The 19302-nt window shown below is 41.6% G+C and overlaps 1 protein-coding gene across 1 annotated transcript in view; it reads left to right on the top strand.

The window, feature by feature from the left end:
• The window catches only part of TMC2 (transmembrane channel like 2), a 159550-nt gene extending 140615 nt beyond the window's left edge, over positions 1–18935 (top strand). Inside the window, exons 16-18 of the mRNA XM_077493813.1 lie at positions 14491–14569; positions 14892–15015; positions 17697–18935. Of these exons, the coding sequence (XP_077349939.1) occupies positions 14491–14569; positions 14892–15015; positions 17697–17902 (409 nt within the window). The 3' untranslated portion in view covers positions 17903–18935. The remainder of the gene's footprint in view (positions 1–14490; positions 14570–14891; positions 15016–17696) is intronic.
• The last annotated feature ends 367 nt before the right edge of the window (positions 18936–19302 follow it).

Genomic DNA, 19302 nt, shown 5'->3' with positions numbered 1-19302 from the left:
AGCGGGATCAGCCCAAATACCTGCTAGCACCTGCGTTTTGCCCCTCTGCCCAGCCCACCCAAGTGCAGTATCGATCGATCACTGTCACTTACAAAACACTAAACACATAACTGCAGCGATCGCAGAGTCAGGCCTGATCCCTGCCATCGCTAACAGGTTTTTTGGTAGCATTTTATATTCAAATCCGGAAGGCAGTGCTTGGTTTTCGGGGTCCCGTACGTGGCTAGGCTCCCAAAAAGTCCCCCACATGTGGTATCCCCGTACTCGGGAGAAGTAGCAGAATTTATTTTGGGGTGTAATTTGACTTCTGCCTATAGCATGTGTGAGCAATATATCATTTAGTGACAACTTTGTGCAAAAAAAAAAAAAAGTTTGTAATATTCCCGCAACTTTTGGCAAAATATAAAATATTCCATGGACTCAACATGCCTCTCAGTAAATAGCTTGGGGTGTCTACTTTCCAAAATGGGGTCATTTGGGGGGGTTTTGTGCTATTTTGGCATTTTATGGCCTTCGAAACTGTGATAGGTAGTGAGGAGTTAAATCAAAAATTTGCACCCTTAGAAATCCTGAAGGTGGTGATTGGTTTTCGGGGTGCCGTGCGCGACTAGACTCCCAAAAAGTCCCACACATGTGGTATCCCCATACTCAGGAGAAGCAGCAGAATGTATTTTGGGGTGTCATTTCACATATGCCCATAGCATGTGTGAGCAATATATCATTTAGTGACAACTTGGTGCAAAAAAAAAAAAGTTTGTAATATTCCCGCAACTTGTGGCAAAATATAAAATATTCCATGGACTCAACATGCCTCTCAGTAAATAGCTTGGGGTGTCTACTTTCCAAAATGGGGTCATTTTGGGGGGTTTTGTGCTATTTTGGCATTTTATGGCCTTCAAAACTGTGATAGGTAGTGAGGAGTTAAATCAAAAAATTGCACCCTTATGCCGCGTACACACGAGCGGACTTTTCAACATCCAAAGTCCGAAGGACTGAGTCCGTCAGACTATCCGATCGTGTGTGGGCTGCAACGGACTTTTGACTCACCAAATCCTGAAGGACTTTAGAATATGGAACATGCTTCAAATTTTTCCGAAGGAACTCCGCCGGACCCGGTCCCCTTCGAAAAATCCGCTCGTGTGTATGCTACTCCGACGGACTAAAACCGACACTAGGGCAGCTATTGGCTACTGGCTATGAACTTCCTTATTCGAGTCGGGTCGTACGTCATCACGTTCGAATCCGTCGGAGTTTAGTGTGATCGTGTGTGGCCAAGTCCGTTCGGCCGAAAAGTCTGTCAGAACTCCGTCGGAATTCCAGCAGAACTCCGACGGAACTCCTTTGGAAGTCTGTCGGACATAAGTCCTCTCGTGTGTACGGGGCTTTAGAAATCCTGAAGGTGGTGATTGGTTTTCGGGGGGGGGGGCGGTGCGCGACTAGACTCCCAAAAAGTCCCACACATGTGGTATCCCCATACTCGGGAGAAGTAGCGGAATATATTTTGGGGTGCAATTCCACATATAACCATGGCATGTGTGAGCAATATATCATTTAGTGACAACTTTTTTTTTTTGTCATTATTCAATCCCTTAGGACAAAAAAAATAAATATTCAATGGGCTCAACATACCCATCAGCAATTTCCTTGGGGTGTCTACTTTCCAAAATGGGGTCATTTGGGGGGGATTTGTACTGCCCTGCCATTTTAGCACCTCAAGAAATGAGATCGGCAGTCATAAATTAAAAGCTGTGTAAATTCCAGAAAATGTACTCTAGTTTGTAGACGCTATAACTTTTGCGCAAACCAAAAAATATACGCTTATTGACATTTTTTTTTACTAAAGATATGTGGCTGAATAAATTTTGCCCTCAATGTATGACTAAAATTTAGTTTATTCGATTTTTCTTATAACAAAAAGAAGAAAATATCTTTTTTTTTCAAAATTTTCGCTCTTTTTCCATTTATATCGCAAAAAAAAAAAAATCGCAGAGGCAATCAAATACCATCAAAAGAAAGCTCTATTTGTGGGAAGAAAAGGACGCAAATTTCGTTTGGGTGCAATATTGCATGACCGCGCAATTACCAGTTAAAGCAGCGCAGTGCGAAATTGCAAAAAGACCTCTGGTCCTTAAGGTGTTTATTGGTCCGGAGCTGAAGTGGTTAAACTTTTTTTGTAGATTTTTTTGGAGCGTTTTTCCAGCAGTCATAAAAAAAAACTCTAAACGCTTCTAAACACTTCTAAATGCTACTAAAATGCTCCAGCTTTTTTCTAGCATTTTTTTATTTTCATGTACCGCAAAAGACACCAATAAACCTCTAATGCTCCTAAAAGCTACTAAAACACTACTACAAGGAGGCACAAAAAACGCAATCATTAGCATTTTTATCAAGCATTTCTTTATAACGTTTTTTGAACTTATAAAAAAGCTAGTTTGCATGGAGCCAAAAGGCCATTTGTCTGTTATGTGTTACTAATAGGGATGGGCTCAGTGATTTAGGTGAAAACTCTTAATTGTGTTTATTGTGCTGCGTAGGTGTGTGGTGGGGGACATGTTTCAGATAGATAAATACATGTGAGTTCTTTTGGGGGGGGGGGGGCTATATGTATTATATTTTATTATTGTTTGTGTAATTAAAACTATAAAGTTATGAGGCAAAAGAATGGGCCTATGATATTTGAAAGGAGCTTCTGTAACCTTCAGGCGCCATTTAAAGCAGACATTTAGCAAAAATGGCAACATTTTTCTAAAATCTCCCAATTTTCATGAAATCAAATCATCAAAGTGAAAAAAATGATGCAGCAGGCTAGTACATTTTGCTGAAATTTCATTGCAGAAACTCAAAATGGTACTCTGTAGTTTGTATGGCCCCCATGTGAGACGTCCTAATGAGATGACAGATGGTGTCCTGGGGTATTTCCTCACAGATTTGGACCAGGGCATCACTGAGTTGCCCTAACAGACGGAGGTGCAACTTGGATTTGTCAGATGGACCTAAGCATAATGTCCCAGAGGTGTACTATTGGATTTACTGTAGGTCAGACGCGTGTGGGGGCCATTCAATGGTATAAATTCTTTCATCCTCCAGGAACTGGCTGCATACTCTCACCACATGAGGCCTGGAATTTCCGTGTACTAAGAGGAACCAAGGACCCACTGCCCCAGCGTAGGGTCTGACAACGGGTCCAAGGATTTCATCCTGATACCTAATAACAGTCAGGGATCCTAGTTAGCGTTGGGTTTGTGAAAACGCAAGTTTGAAGAGAATGTGGATATTATATGTGAATTGTATGGGTACCTCTACCCTGACTTCTGTAACCTAGCTGGTTAATACAAAGTATTCATGTATTTTGTTCATGTTTCGAAATTCTGTTTTACCTTACGATTCTGCTTTGAAGCTTTTACTATGTTTGTATGTTGAAAATCACCAATAAAAAATTTTCACAAACAAAAAAAATATAAAAATAAATAGCAGTCAGGGTGCCATTGTTCAGCCTATAGAGGTCTGTGCGTCCCTCCATGGATATGCCTAACCAGACCATTACTGATCCACCACCAAACCGATCATGCTGAACGATGTTACAGGCAGCATAACATTCTCTGCGGCTTCTCTAAACCCTTTCACGTATGTCACATGTGCTTAGTGTATACCTGCTCTCATTTGTGAAAAGCACAGGGTGCCAGTGTCAGACCTGCAAATTCTGGCATTCAATGGCAAATGGAGCTCTATGGGCCGGGCAGTGAGCACAGGGCCCACTAGAGGACGTCAGACCCTCAGGTTACCCTTGTGAAGTCTGTTTGGTCAGAGACAGTCACACCAGTGGCCTGCTGGAGGTCATTTTGTAGGGCTCTGGAAGTGCTCATCCTGTTCCTCCTTGCAGAAAGGAGCAGATACCAGTCCTGCTGATGGGTTAAGAACCTTCTACGGCCCTGTCCATCTTTCCAGAGAGTAACTGCCTGTCTCCAGGAATCTCCTCCATGCTCTTAGGACTGTGCTGGGAGACACAGCAAACATTCTGGCAATGGCACGTATTCATGTGCCATCCTCAAGTTGGACTGCCTGTGCAACCTCCATAGGGTCCAGAATCGCCTCCTGCTGTCAGTAGTGACAGTGACCATAGCCATATACAAAACTAGTGAAAAACAGTCAGAAAAGATGTGTAGGGAAAAAAAATGTCAGTGTCCTCCACCTGTAAAACCATTCCTGTTTTGGAGGTCATCTTATTTTTTCCCCATCTAGTGCACATGTTGTTAATTTCATTAACACCAAAGCAGTTGAAACTGATTAACAATCCCCTCTGCTACATAACTGACCAAATAAATATCCCAAGAGTTTAACTGACTTGATGCTATACTCTGATTAAAAATGTTCCTTTCATTTTTTTGAGCAGTGTATATTGTGGCAGGTCGAGCCTGTGCCCCTATTAAATTTGGAGGTCTGGACCAGGTTTTGTAGAAAACTGGTACACTATTGATGCAGGTAAACTTGCATTCATGTTAGATCCAGAGCTAGCGGTCAGTGGCCCCACTCTGCCCAGGGGATCAGTGTGTGAACAGAGCTGTGAGGTGCACATCGCACCATACTGTCCAGTTCAGGACAGACAAAGGCCCGAGCCTTTGAGGATGTAACAGCTAGGAGCTGCAGGAGGATCTCCACGCTTTTATAGGGGTGGGAACTCTGGGGAGATCGGAAATAAGGAACTGCTCCCCCTTATGGAGGCCTCAGTAATATGCTGGAAAAATTCACTGAACATGTACACACCTTGGACTTCTCCTGGCCCTCTCACTTCCCTATTAGATAGCCCTAACTTTCTACACTTGGTCTTCTCATTAGGGCTGGGTGAATGGGACAGAGCATTTTGGCCACAGCTTCAGCTTATTTTAACCTCTGGGAGCATTGTTTCTGTGGATACCCTTCATTTCCTTTGCCATTGTAAAGGATCTCTTAGGTTTCTTCACAGACAACCAGTTTGTATAATGCGCTGTCCCCAAAATCTCATCTGCACTGACCACTAGTTCGGTTTGCAGCAGGACACTCATGCAAAAATGCGAACGTCTAAGGGACACAAACATGAAAAATCAAAAGTGCTCATTTTAAAGGCTTATATGCAAGTTATTTCCATAAAAAGGGGACCTGGTTACTGGCCCAAGGGACATGTATCAATGCAAAAAAAAAAGGTTTTAAAAACTGCAGTTTTTTCAGCAGCAGCGATATTATTAATACTTAAAGTGAAACAATAAAAATGAAATATTCCTTTAAATATCATGTTGGGTGGGGGTCCCCTTAGTCTGCCTGTACAGTAGCACATCGTTCCCATGTTCATAACAGCTCTGCAGCAAAATGACATTTCTAAAGGAAAAAATGTCATTTAAAATTGCTCACGGCTGTAATGTAATTCCGAATGCCGCAATATACATAATAAATCATTGAAAAAAAGCACCTTGTCCCCAAGTTGTGGGGGTCTGCGGGCAGGGGGCTAATGGGAATCTCGAAGCTCCCTTTAACTTACGTTTAACTCGAACATCGGGCTCATCCCTACCAACCAGTGACAGCATTTGAATGCCTTTTTACACAGTCTCAACCACCCACACATATGGTGTCCCTAGTTTATTCTCTCCTCCTGTCTGGACGATCAGCCCTCCCTTCCCACTTTTGAACCAATGGAAACATGGTTGCAATATGCACTTTTCAGTAGAAGATTGCCTTAAGACAGTTGCTCTGACCCATTCCCTGTCTATGTCATGTAAAGAGCAAGAATGTAACCACTTCAATACCAGGCACTTAAACACCTTCCTGCCCAGACCAATTTTGAGCTTTCAGCGCTGTCGCAATTTGAATGACAATTGCGTGGTCATGCTAGACTGTACCCAAATGAAATTTTTATCATTTTTTGCCCACAAATAGAGCTTTCTTTTGGTGGTATTTGATCACCTCTATTTTATTTTTTGCTAAACAAATAAAAAAAGACCAATAAAAAAAAAAAAATATGTATTTTTTTTGTTTCAGTTTCAAAACTTTGTAAATAAGTAAGTTTTCTCCTTCTCTGATGAGCACTGATGGGGCTGCACTGATGAGCACTGATAAGGCGGCACTGATGGGCACCGATGAGGTGGCACCAATGAAGTGGCACTGATAAGGTGGCACTGATGAGCACTGATAGGTGGCACTGATGGGTGACACAGATGGGCACTGATAGGTGACACAAATTGGCACTGATAGCTGGCATGGATTGGCATGGATAGGCGGCATGGATGGGCATGGATAGGCGGCACAGATGGGCATAGATAGGCAGCACGGATGAGCATGGATGGGCACTGACAGATGGCATGGATGGGCATTGATAGGTGGAATGGAAGGGCACTGATAGGAGGCACGGATGGGCACTGATAGGCGGCATTGTATTGTATTATATTGTACTGATGGATGCCAATCAGTGCCAAACAATAATGCATGCCAATCAGTGATGCCCATTGAGGGCACTGATTGGCATCCATTGTGGGCACTGATTGGCATCCATTGTGGGCACTGACTGGCATCCTTGGTGGTCTAGGGTGGCATACCTGGTGCTGGGCATCCCTGGCGGTCTGGTGGTATCCCTGGTAGTCCAGAGTAGGCATCCTCAGGGGGGTGCCCTGATAGCAGCCGATCAGCTCTCCTCTACTCGTGTCTGACAGACAGAGTGAGGAAAAGCAGATCACCGGCTCTTCCTATTTACACTGTGATCATCCGTGATTGGACACGGCTGATCACTTGGTAAAGAGTCTCCGACGGAGACTATCAGACTGACACCCATCGCCGCGATGCGTGCCCCCGGGGCCGCGCAGCGGCTCAAAATCCTGAGGACATCATATGACGCGTGGTCAGGATTTTGAAACCACTTTGCCGCCGTCCTTTTGCTATAGGGCGGGCGGCAAGTGGTTAATTATAAAAATGTAACACACTGGTATTACTGTCCAACTACACTTTCAAAGATATTTCAACTATAACAAATATCAGTTAGCGGTACAATAGACAGGAAGGTACCTTTATCCATGTCTGGTGGAGTTTCACCACCCCTTAAACTGTTTTGGGATAATATTTTTAACTTATATAGTCATTGTTATCTCACAGATCACCAAAGTATGCAGCAGGCAGCATTGCTGTCTATGATCGCTGTTACAATGAAATTTGTGAAACATTCGGCTTTACGACTTTTTTTAATTGCCACCCGGCAACTTATCCTTTGGCATTGGAAGTCACAGGCTGTCCCTACTGTGGCGGAATGGTTTGAAATTTTGGGAAACCTCATATGGATGGAACGCATTATTTCTCAAGATATTAGTAAAACAGAACAGTTTAATGCAACAAGGTTGTTAAAATAATTGTTTATGCTGCTATATCATATATATGTCACAGGGTATTTTTTTTTTCTAAATGCCAATCTACTCTTGTTTTTAGATGCAAACTTTACTGGACATTGTTTTTCTTGCTTACCTCCTAGATTGTAAACTCTAACGAGCAGGGCTCTCTGATTCCCCCCTGTATTGAATTGTATTGTAATTGTACTGTCTGCCCTAATGTTGTAAAGCGCTGCGTAAACTGTCGGCGCTATATAAATCCTGTAACAAAGTAATTGGACAATTGAATCAAAAGCTGTTTCTTGGCCAGGTGTGGGCTACTCCTCCATTATTTCTTTATCAATTAAAGCGGAGGCACCGACAATTCAAATTTTTTTTTTTAAAACATTAATAACCTTACATATTGTCAATGTTACACTCACTTGTTTGGAAAAATCTATCCCCGATGTCCGGTTTCGAACGGAAAACATACTTTTAAAATGTGTTGCTGGCAGGTTTCATCTTTCTTGTGGGCATGTGAAGCCCGCAGACAAACTTCCTGGATGCAGTGAATGCTGAGCTACCAGCATTCACCGGTCGTCCCCATGCATGCTCAGTTGGTACGGCGTGGAGCACCGTAAACGTTGCCATCACAACGGGCAGCATCGCCGGAAGTTCCCGCCCCGTTGTGATGGAAACGAAGCTCACAGAAAACACACCCAGCCGGCGACACTTCCGTCGCCTCCATCTTTCTACACCCCACACTCCTCTATAGTAATGATATGCCAATAAGGGGGCAAGCGGACATAACAGCGGCATCCCCATTGACTCCTGGGAATAATGACACAGAGCTCCCAGGAGACAGTGCGCCGCAGGATATGACGACCATACCCGCCCACTCCCGCTGGGATCTGAGACAGGAAACAAGCAAGAAAACATGGATATACAGGTACCCCCTCTGAAAAAAAAAATTCCATTTGACACTTTATCCAATGCAAAAATGCGATGGAGGTTATCTTAAAAATTTGTGTGGACCTCCACTTTAAGCAGGTAAAAGGTCTGGAGTTGATTAAAAATGTGTTATTTGCATTTGGAATCTAATGCTCTGAACCTACATCATGTGTTCGAAGGAGCTGTCCATGCAAGTGAAAGCCATTGTAAGGCTTCAAAAATTAAACAAATCCATCAGAGAGATAGCAGCAACATTAGGAATGGCCTAATCAACCATTTGGAACAGCTCATGATCCAAAGCACACAACGTCATCTGTAAAACATTGTGGAGGCAGTGTGATGGCATGGGCATGCATGGCTTCCAGTGGCACTGGGTCATTGGTGTTTATTGGTGATGTGGCAGAAGACAGAAGCAGCTGGATGAGTTCTGCAGTGTTTATAGATACACTGTCAGTCCAGATTCAGCCAAATGCAGCAAAGTTGATTGGGTGGCGCTTCACACTACAGATGGACAATGTTCTAAAACACACTGCAAAAACAACCCAGGAGCTTTTAAAGGAAAAGAAATGGAATATTCTGCAATGGCCAAGTCAATCATCTGAACTCAACCCAATTCAGCATGCATTTCACTTCCTGAAGGCAAAACTAAAAGCAGAAAGACCCACAAACAAAAAATAACTGAAGACAGCTGCAGAGCCTGGCAAAGCATCAGAAAGGAGGAAAACCAGTCTTTGTTCTCTATACCTACCAAGACATGGCCATCCACCTAAACTGACAGGCCAGGCAAGGAGAGCATTAATCAGAGAAGCAGCCAAGAGGCCCATGGCAACTCTGGAGGAGCTGCAGAGATTCACAGCTCAGGTGGGAGAATCTGTCCACAGGACAACTATTAGTCGTGCACTCCACAAATACACAAATCTGGCCTTTATGGAAGAGTGGCAAGAAGAAAGCCATAATAATTCCTGTTTGCAGTAGACATGTGGAAGAAGGTGTTCTGGTCAGATTAGACCAAAATTTAACTTTTTTGTCCTAAAAGCAAGAGAATGTGTGTGGCAGAAAACTAACACTGCACATCTCTCTGAACACACCATCCCCATTGTGAAACATGGTGGTGGCAGCATCATTTTGTTGGGATGCTTTTCTTCAGCAGGGACAGGGAACCCATTAGAGTCTACAAAAGACTTGAGACTGGGGTGGAGGTTCACCTTCTAGCAGGACAATGACCCTAAACATACAGCCATAGCTACAATGGCATGGTTTAGATCAAAGCATATTCATGTGTTAGAATGGCCCAGCCAAAGTACAGACCTAGATCCAATTGAGAATCTGTGGCAAGACTTGAAAATTGCTGTTCACAGACATTCTCTATCCGATCATACAGATCTTGAGCTATTTTGGAAAGAAGAATGGGCAGAAATGTCACTCTCCATATGTGCAAAGCTGGTAGAGACATTCTCAAAAAAAGACTTGCAGTTGTAATTGCAGTGAAAGGTGGTTCTACAAAGTATTGACTTAGGGGGGCTGAATACAAATGCATACTACACTTTTTCACGTTTATTTGTAAAAAAAAATTGAAAACCATTTATCATATCCTTCCACTTCACAGTTATATGCCACTTTGTGTTGGTCTATCACATAAAATCCCAATTAAATACATTTACATTTTTGGTTGTAACATGACAAAATGTGGAAAATTTCAAGGGGCGTGAATACTTTTTCAAGGCACTGCATATGGACCTAACTGTGTATATATGTATATCATATTTGCTTGTTTTATCCTCTTTTTTTATATTTATTTAGTTAGTCCCTGGTTCCAGGACTAGACAATTTATCTCATGCATCCCAGGATTTTTCAGGAGGGGAGGATGGGTTTTCTCAGCTAAGCACACCCTCCTGCCTGCATGCCTGAGCTGAAATATGGTGGATACTGGGACTCCGGGAAGTAAATGCTACATCAGTCATTTGCCCTTACTAAAGTTGGCCACAGCCAGAAATGCGGGGGGGGGGGGGGGGTATCAAAGAGATTTCTCAGAAAAATAAGACATGCAGACAAATAATGGATGAGTGAATTTGCTTTGAACATTAAAAATTAATTAAATAGCATTTTTCGTTTGTGGAGCTCAGATGCAGTGTCGTTTTGCTTTAAGAGATGCAGGGCAGAAGGGGTTCTGAGAAGCATGGGTTACACTAACATCTAGAAGAGAATTGAACACTGGCAGCCAGACAATATAACCCCTCCCACTCACATCATGCTTCAGTTTTGTGCAAAAGCAATAGTTGAAGTTAACATAAGAGCGGTAGGAGTAGGACCCATGTCTACTGATGAACTCCAAGAAAATTATTTTACAGTAAGTTGAAAATCCTGTTTCCTTAATCATTAATTAAGGGACATAGGTCAGAAGGAAATCTGAGATGTATGGATGGGAAGTCCAAAAGTGATCCAACTGACAGGTGAGCAAAACAGCAAATAAAGGCCAACAGTTCAAAAGGCAACTAAGTAAATGTGGGCTGCTTACAGTTCAAGGAGCTGCCTATTGCCTGAAGGACCATACAGTTGAAGCTTGCATCAGCCGAGGCCTTAGCATCCACCTGGTAAACTTTATAGAACGTGTGAATAAGACAATCTGGGAGAACCAACAGAGAGTCTACCAGAAGATTGATGAGATCCAAGCACCACATCCACAAGGACCAATTAGGTGCTAAGAGAAACACTATAATTTCCTCCATCTTAATTCTGCAGACAAGACGAGGAAGGAGCGCCAGAGGAGGAAAGTGTAGCTCAAGTTGAACTGACCTAACTGAATCACCAGTGTCCATGGCCATGGCCAGTGAATTCCTGGACCTAGACACAAACTTGATCAGGAAAACTGCAAAATGTAGTATTCTTGGCTTTGCAGTATCGACAAGAATTATTAAACAAAAAAGTCTTGATAAAAATTTAGAAAATTGCCTAGTGAAATAGGTTTCCTTCTCTCTAAGGAAAGAAAATGTCCACTCTACTAGGAGCAAAAAACTGAAGCATGATGGGAATGGGGGGAGTTATCCTGATGGACACTTTTTTGGTTGCAAATGTCCAATTCTCCTGTAGTTGGCATTACAACCTATATGTCTCAGAATTAATTTGCCATGTTTCCCCCTGTTTTGGCACAATGGCCTAATCACTCTTTTGGAACTATTTGAATATTATGATTAAAATATTTCACATCCTGAATATAACTATTCAGGCACACATTTAGCTCTATTGGGTCAATTTGATATGGAAATTTACTTTGTGAATTGCTGTACACTAAGTAAAAAATGTGGTGATCATTTCTTAAAGTAGTTGTAAAGGCTAAAGGTTTTTTAGGTAAAAAACCTCCAGTGTGCAGCTCTTCCCCCCTAATACTTACCTAAGCCCAATCTCCATCCAGAGATGTGCAGGAGACTCAAGGCTCTCCTGGGTTTCTCCTTTCTGATTGGCTGAGATGCAGCAGCAGGAGCCATAGGCTCTGGCTGCTGTCAATCACAGTGAGTGAGGTGGGAGCAGGGAGGATGTTGAGCCATGCTCTCTGTGTCTTATGGGCCCAGAGAGCTGGCTTGGGAGTGAACATGCATGAGTTCCCCCACAGCAAGCAGCTTTCTATTGGGGCACTCAGCAAGGGGGAGGGGCCCAGAGTGCTGGCAGGGGGACCTGAGAAGGGGAGGTTCGAGCTGCTCTGTGCAAGACCACCTCACAGAGCAGGTAAGTACGACATGTTTGTTTTTTTTTGTAATAAAAAAATAATAATTTACAATCACTTTAAACTCCATGAATAAAAATGAAAAGTCCTGCGCAAATCGTGCCACTGAAAAAATAGGATGATATATATAAATGTGAAAAACAAGAGTCAATGGAAAACTCATACAAATAAATACACCAATAAGTGTAGGTGTATGGTGAAAAAGCTTGAGAAAGAGCAGGACCAAATGTTCCAAAATATCAGGCTCTCAGAACTCTCACCTCCAAGCAGGTATAATCAGGCAAAATACAGATGATCCCAGTAAACTTCTCCTTTAATTCCCTGTGCACAATTCCCGAGTGGTATAGACTTCTGCCACTAGAGGGCCAATTCAACCTCTTGTATGTAATGCTGCAGCATTTGTATCCTCGTGGTATAAAACTTAAAGAGAACACAGAGGGAAGGAGGGAAGGGAGAGAGAGAGGGGACTCCAATAGTGTAGTGGTTTCAATAACTAAATAAATTTATTAAGAGAAAGCATCTAGATTTATTTCACGTTTAGCACTTAGTGGCGCGAGGGTCCATTTTTCACACTTTAAACTCCATGCTAAGATATCCTAGTTAAAAAAAGAATCCATGCAAAAGAATATACAAGGAACTCGACAGGACTTGACAGGAATATGGGAAATGTTCAAATTTCTAAAATTTCAGCAAAAATTTGGAGAGTCCAATTCTCCTCTAGATGGCAGTATAACCCATAAATCTCAAAATTCCTTCTGCTCAGTGTCCCTTAAAGAGGTTAGACCCTCCCTGTGCAAGTTGTACTTATAGGTAAGCCTATAATAAGGCTTACCTATAGGTACTGTAAATATCTCCCAAACGTGCGGCATTTAGGAGATATTTATTGTTTACTGCACCAATGATGTAATCGATGCATGCGCTCTGAAGGAATGGCCGCACATGCCGTTTCTTCAGGTGAGTGTACATGGCTCTGGCCAGTCACAGAGCCTGAGTCTGCAGCCCTTTAGGAAGATGGGCAAAGATGTATGCGGCCTCCAGGGGGGGTGACGTAGGCTTCATTTGTAGGTAAGTGTCACATAATATGCTAGTATTACTAGCACATTATGCCTTTGCAGGGAAGAAGAAAGGAATTAAAACCCCCCAGGGTTTACATCATCTTTAATGAAAGATTAAAACAATACTCTTAAAAAAGCTGTTCATGTCCTAAAATGTATTTCCTAGCTTCACAAATTCAACAATTAGTGGGGTGGGGAAGGGACACAGGAGACAAGCCCGTAATTAAAGTGGTAACCATGACTAACCCCGTCACTGAAGGCAGCCTCTCATATAGAAATGGATTTACCAAGTCCCCCATCAGTGGCCTCCTTAAAAAAGCATGGAAGGGATTTCAGAAGGCAATAGGGATTGAGGGCCCGTTGCCTTTCACTCCACTGTGGAACAACCCTAGATACCCAGAACTTTGGGACTACAGGGGTTCTCCCCATGGAGAGAAAGTGGAATCTGATTCTTCCCGCAGCTATACGAAAGGACGATATTGAAAACCTATGAACAGATATGCAGGGAGTTTCACCTAACCCCGAGGCGCTTCTACAAATGCCTCCAACTTAAACATGCCCTGCGGGCGCAGCAGCAGACCCAGCCCTTAACAGTGTCATCATCTCCTCTGCTGATGGAATTCCTCCTGGCTGAGACCCAGAAGGGACTTATAATTAGGATATATGCAGAGCTGTTGTCGTCCATCCAGGATCATGCCTCTCTCAAGTGTAGGAGTAAGTGGGTAGAAGATATCGGAGACATATATGGTGATCAGTGGGACATGGCCCTGGAGTCAATACCTGCAGTATCTGTTTCAGCATCTCATAAACTGTCACACTTATTTATTCTACATAGAGACTACAGAATGCCAATACAACTCCACAGTTGGGGAAGTAGAGACTGCCCCCTGGCCCCAAAATGTAAAGTACATCAGGGGAACTTTATACATTTGTTCTGGAGGTGTCCATAGCTGAGTTGAGCGGAAGTGTCTCAATGCATATCCAGACTAGCTTAAGTTCCTGTTCCCCTGAACCCCCTGGTGTACTTGCTCGGGGAAATTGAAATTGCACCAAAGGGCATGTATTATATGATCACTATACTGATGTACCTGGCCAGAAAAGTTATAGCACGGTATTGGATGACACCTGTGGTCCCCACAAGGAAACAGTGGATTGCATATGTTAATTCTTTGCTCCTTAGAGTTAGGTTATTACTCACACACTATGTATACCTACAAAGACATGTACTGTATGTATTATTTTTCTTTGGCTTTATACTGCAATAATTGTATGTATCATATGAGCAATTTATCAGTAAACAAGTTTTGATTTTTAAAAAAAAGCTGTTCACATTTCCAGAAGGGGACATGCATGCACATCAGCCACTAAGAAGCCATATTAAAGCTCAAATATTTTATGTGTTATGATGTTGATTAAAAAAAATCTCCATTTCAACTATTTTTCTTCCAGATTAGCAATTTATTACCTCAATGCTGTTTCCAAAGCTTATCAGCAAGCAAACATAGATCTTAAGAAGAAAATGCAGATGGTAAGTGGAGACATCATAAAATGTGACATATTTATTTATTTTCAACAAACAGAATGAGGACCATTTGGAAAGGCCAAGTCTGCGTTCAATGTTTTTCTCCAATTTAGTAATTAGTCAAGCAGTTGTTATTTTCTGGTACATTACACAAGGTCTGCCAAAGTCAATTATGTTTAAATATTTAGCATGTGCCTCATTTAGATGTAATAGATTTTCCCATGGAGTTAGAAAAAGGATACCTTTACTTCTTCTAGATATAGACTTAGGCTTTAATACTGCTATCACTTTAATGGCATAGTTTACTAACTTTATTTTCCTTATAAAGCAAAGAGAAGAGGAAAAGAATAAACGCAATAATAACACCCAGGTTAATTCAATTATGAGGGACCTGGAAGAATTACTTCCTCCTAGTGCAAGGAATGCACTTAGGCTCCAGACTACTGGAACAGGTATGAAAGCAATGAAACTATGAGAAACTCTATCCCTACCAGTTGTCCAGGGGAAACTATTACTTTACTGTACAAAGCAGCCTGATGGAAGATATAAAAACGTACCCCTTCCAATCGTATTGCAGCCAAAACATAAAAGACAATGTACAGTGGCGTTTTAATATTGTTTTTTATTTTATATGGTCAGAACTAAGTCCTCATATTTACCAGTCAATCCTGCAGTCTAAAAAATATAACACAAAACAAGCCTCAAAGCAGGCAGTCACTGCTGTGCTAGCCACTTAGCAAACCCAAAATACACTGGAAATAATTTGTCATTTATTAAAAATTTGCAAAATCAAAAACTGTATATTGAAAATGAAAGAAAAAGGATATTATATCATTTAAAAATGGAGAACATTAAAGTACACATTCCCACAGTGGCTTTTGAGGCTAGATCAGTATTGTTATCTTGAATAACACATTCAAAAATCATCAGATATTTGACAAATTTTACATGAGGTGTGCTTCTTGAGTAAGTTTGAAACAATTTATAGTCGGAAAATTGCTAGTTAAGTCAGCTTGCCTTCAGCATCACCTTTCTATACTGGAGATGTTACCCACTAGATTACAGTTCCGTTTCCCTATCCCCCTTTCTCAATACCTCATGTTTCTTGTCTTGTCTGTTTTTTCCCTTGATGATTGTTAGGGGATGTTAGAAATTGGAAATATTGGTCTATTGTGGTAACTTCAGCTGTTTATATGCTATATATTTGTTCTCACTGGGTTTACCCTATTTGTGTGATGTCTTCTTATTATATCCTTGCATTTCCCAATTTGGGAAAAAAAAACTATTTGTGTACATACTGTAGCAGTAGACACTAATCTGTACAAGCCTCCGAAGTTAGCATGGAATTGTGAAGCAAAAACAAATTATGCAACGTATGCTAATTAATGGTTTGAGAGCAAGTTGACATGCTTACAAGGTGAGACTCATATCATAACAAGTTTGAATAATCTATGTCCTCTAGTAGTCAAAGGTGAAACTGAGCAGTCTTTTTTTTTTTTTTTGTAAGAACAGACTATTAGTATGTCACATATTAAATGCAGTTCAATCACTTCTGCAGGAAAATGGGGTATTTTATTCAGTCTGTTCTGAGAATAGTGAAAGTTACCACGGTATTGTTAACATAGTTTAACTTTTTCCATATTCCATTTAGAACTTTCAAATGCAGGTAGCGTCAGGTTTCTTCTTGTAAATGGAAGGCCAAAAAATGCCTTTATTTAACAAGACTCCAAATATTTTTTGAAAAATATATGTAAAACCCCTTAAACGCACCAGGGCAAGAACTGCAATGCAATGCTCTGTGAAACAATTTTATTGAGCCAGTATTTAAAATTGTTACGGCACACAACAGCAATCATAGAAATGAAGAGTGGTCTTGACTGCTGTACCCAGATAAATATAGATGTTCCACTGGGACTTCCTTGATGTTGCTTATGATAAGCTTCTGCACTGCTTAGTTCTGACCTTAAGGGTACAGTAAGTCGCCTGACAATTTCTTATATCTCAGGGACTCTATTGGTGAGATATCTGTATTTGAGTTTCTGAAACTGAACACCTGCTGTGGCTATGATGATGGGTTTCCAATCTCAATTCTGGAATCTATGTTATTATATAATAAACAAACATGCTGGAAAGGTGTGTGGGAATTCCCAAAACTGTTAAACTGACTGGAACAGAGTCAGGAATTATGGCAGGGAGGCCTGCTGTTAGAGTAACCAATATATAGGAATACATTTGCTGACATGGCCTATCAAGGTCCACCTACAACTAAAATATTACTTTTGGGTGGTCTGCTCCCTCCCTTCTCCTGAATACTTACCGTGTGCTGTAACAGGAGCCTCTGTGCTGATTTCTTGTTCAAATTTTTTATTGAAGGTAAAAGAAAACAAGAGATCTTAAAAGAATACAGCTGAAAGACATTTTCCCCTGGATGGGGGGGGGGTTTAATGGTAGAGTGGTATTTCAATGAAAAGGCAGTGTTGTAGCCCTGTGCAACAAACTATACAGAACATATCAGCAAAGTAAGATAAAGCAACATGTGGCTATACCACACAAACAAGGTAGATGACATGAAGGGGATTATGGTTGGGTGAGGTCTAGGAACCATTCCAGTGTCTGAGAACCTTGGTTGATTATGAAGTCACCTGGAGGTTTACCAGGGACCAGGTGTCTGAGTGTCCTCATACAGGGTATAGTTTAGGTTGTGTGATGGGCCTGTAGGCATTCAGGGAACTTGACTTAGGGAGATTGTGGTTCAACAGAGATGTCTTTCTTCCACAAAATGCGTATTGATGTCAGTTAGAGCTGAGAAGTTTACATCCAGGAGAGAAGATAGGAGGTGAGAAGGGAGGAGCTGAGGAAGAGGAGGAAGATAGCTCAGAAAGAGAAGGTGAGGGACCAAGAAAAGAGAAAAAAAATAAAAAGGGGGGGGGGGTTCACTGGGAGGAGGGGAGTGGGGATGGGGATCTAGTTCCTATGGGTAAACAAGCCACTGTGCTGATTTCAACAAAAGCTTACAGTTCTGATGTACAGTGCTAGAAGCAAATGATCCAAAGTCAAAGGTAAAAGTAACAGTAAAAAAAGCCATATATATAACATAGTGATATTTACTTAAACCTGTTTTGTTTTATTCCAGAGAGTAACACACAGATGAATTCACAGCCAACCAGTGGTATAACCTCACCAAACAACAATACCCCAGGCTTATCAAGACGAGAAGGTCCAGCAATGCCAACACCCCGTATTGCTGTTACAAGCCCACCGGTGCCAAGACCCATGGGTCCATACATGGGAGGACCACCAAGGTCTCCACATCTACAGAACCCACATCCTAGGCATTAAACCTACTGGAACTTTAAAAGAAGTGTTTATTTGTCTTCCATGCGCATTTTTGTAAACAAGAGCTTATTTTAGAAATTCAGGTTTATATCCAGTTTCCGATTTTAGGATCTTAGCAAATAATTCAGACTTTACTTATGTCTTTTCATAATGCTCATGTAGTGCTGCTGGAAACAGCCAGGTTCTCCTCAAATAGTACAGAGGCCACCAGTCACCCAAGCACACTGACAAAGAAGGCTCAGTCTGGGAGATGTCTTTCTAGATTTACTGTTCAAGAACTTTAACAGGAGAGGGGTTTAAGGTCCTAAAACAATCATCAACAACAGTAAGAGACCAAACTTAAACCTAGTCTCTGAATATCAGCTTCTCTGGAGGTAGCTGGGTATGTCAGTACATCTAAAGCCCCACAGCTGTAGACCATAGGGCAATTGTTAGCACTGATTCCCTTTCACTTCAACGTAACTATCAGTCCCCAGTAAGATTTTTACTCACAGTGTCCCAGTAGTTGTCTTCCACCCTGTCTCCAAGGCCAAACCATAGTCTGATAAGGAAAGAACAGGCTGCTCAGGGCTCCTGCACATTTATCACCTCCTCAACCACCTTTTGGATGCCCCCCCTCAAGGGATTGCCCTGGGTATGATAAATATTCAGCTGATCATTTGAATCTCCCTCCCTATGCTCTGGAAGCTTCTTCCAGAGGCAGGGGGAAGCAATCAAACTCTCAGCCTTGAAACCAGAACCAAGCACCACTCCACTGATTACAATAAAGCCAAAAACTAAAATTACCTTTGCCGAACTAAGGGGATGCTGCACTCAAATAACAAATTTACGTAAGAGAAAAATGTCTAGACAACTTAACCATTTACAGACCGCCTGCCATCATTATACATCGGCTGTTTGAAGAGGGCTATTGTTGTTTTTGCAGCAGCTAGCTACCATGACCCCAGTATCCTCTTCTTCAGCGGGTGGTCTGCTTTCAGACAAAAGTGGTCTCTACAGCACGGTTTTGCCGCAAGATCACTTTCATCATAATTGTAGCCCTCTGCAATTCAAAATATGCAACCTGTAGAATTTTTTAAAACGTTGCATATGGAGATTTTTAAGGGTAAAAGTTTGTTGCCATTCCACGAGCGGGCGCAACTTTGAAGCATGACATGTTGAGTATAAATTTACTTGGTGTAACATCATCTTTCACAATGTATAAAAAAAAAAATTGGGCTAACTTTACTGTTGTCTTGTTTTTTAATTCCAAAAATTGGATTCTTTCCAAAAAAATGCGCTTGTAAGGCCACTGCGCAAATACGGTGTGACAAAAAGTATTGCAATGACTACCATTTTATTCTCTAGGATGTTAGAAAAACAATATGTAATGTTTGGGGGTTCTAAGTAATTTTCTAGCAAAA

Source organism: Lithobates pipiens, unplaced genomic scaffold (genome assembly GCF_037356315.1).
Source record: "Lithobates pipiens isolate NorthernLeopardFrog02 unplaced genomic scaffold, aLitPip1_a1.2 Scaffold_19, whole genome shotgun sequence".
NCBI lineage: Eukaryota > Metazoa > Chordata > Amphibia > Anura > Ranidae > Lithobates > Lithobates pipiens.
The sequence above is the reverse complement of the archived record's forward strand: the minus strand, read 5'-3'. Positions and strand labels throughout refer to the sequence as shown.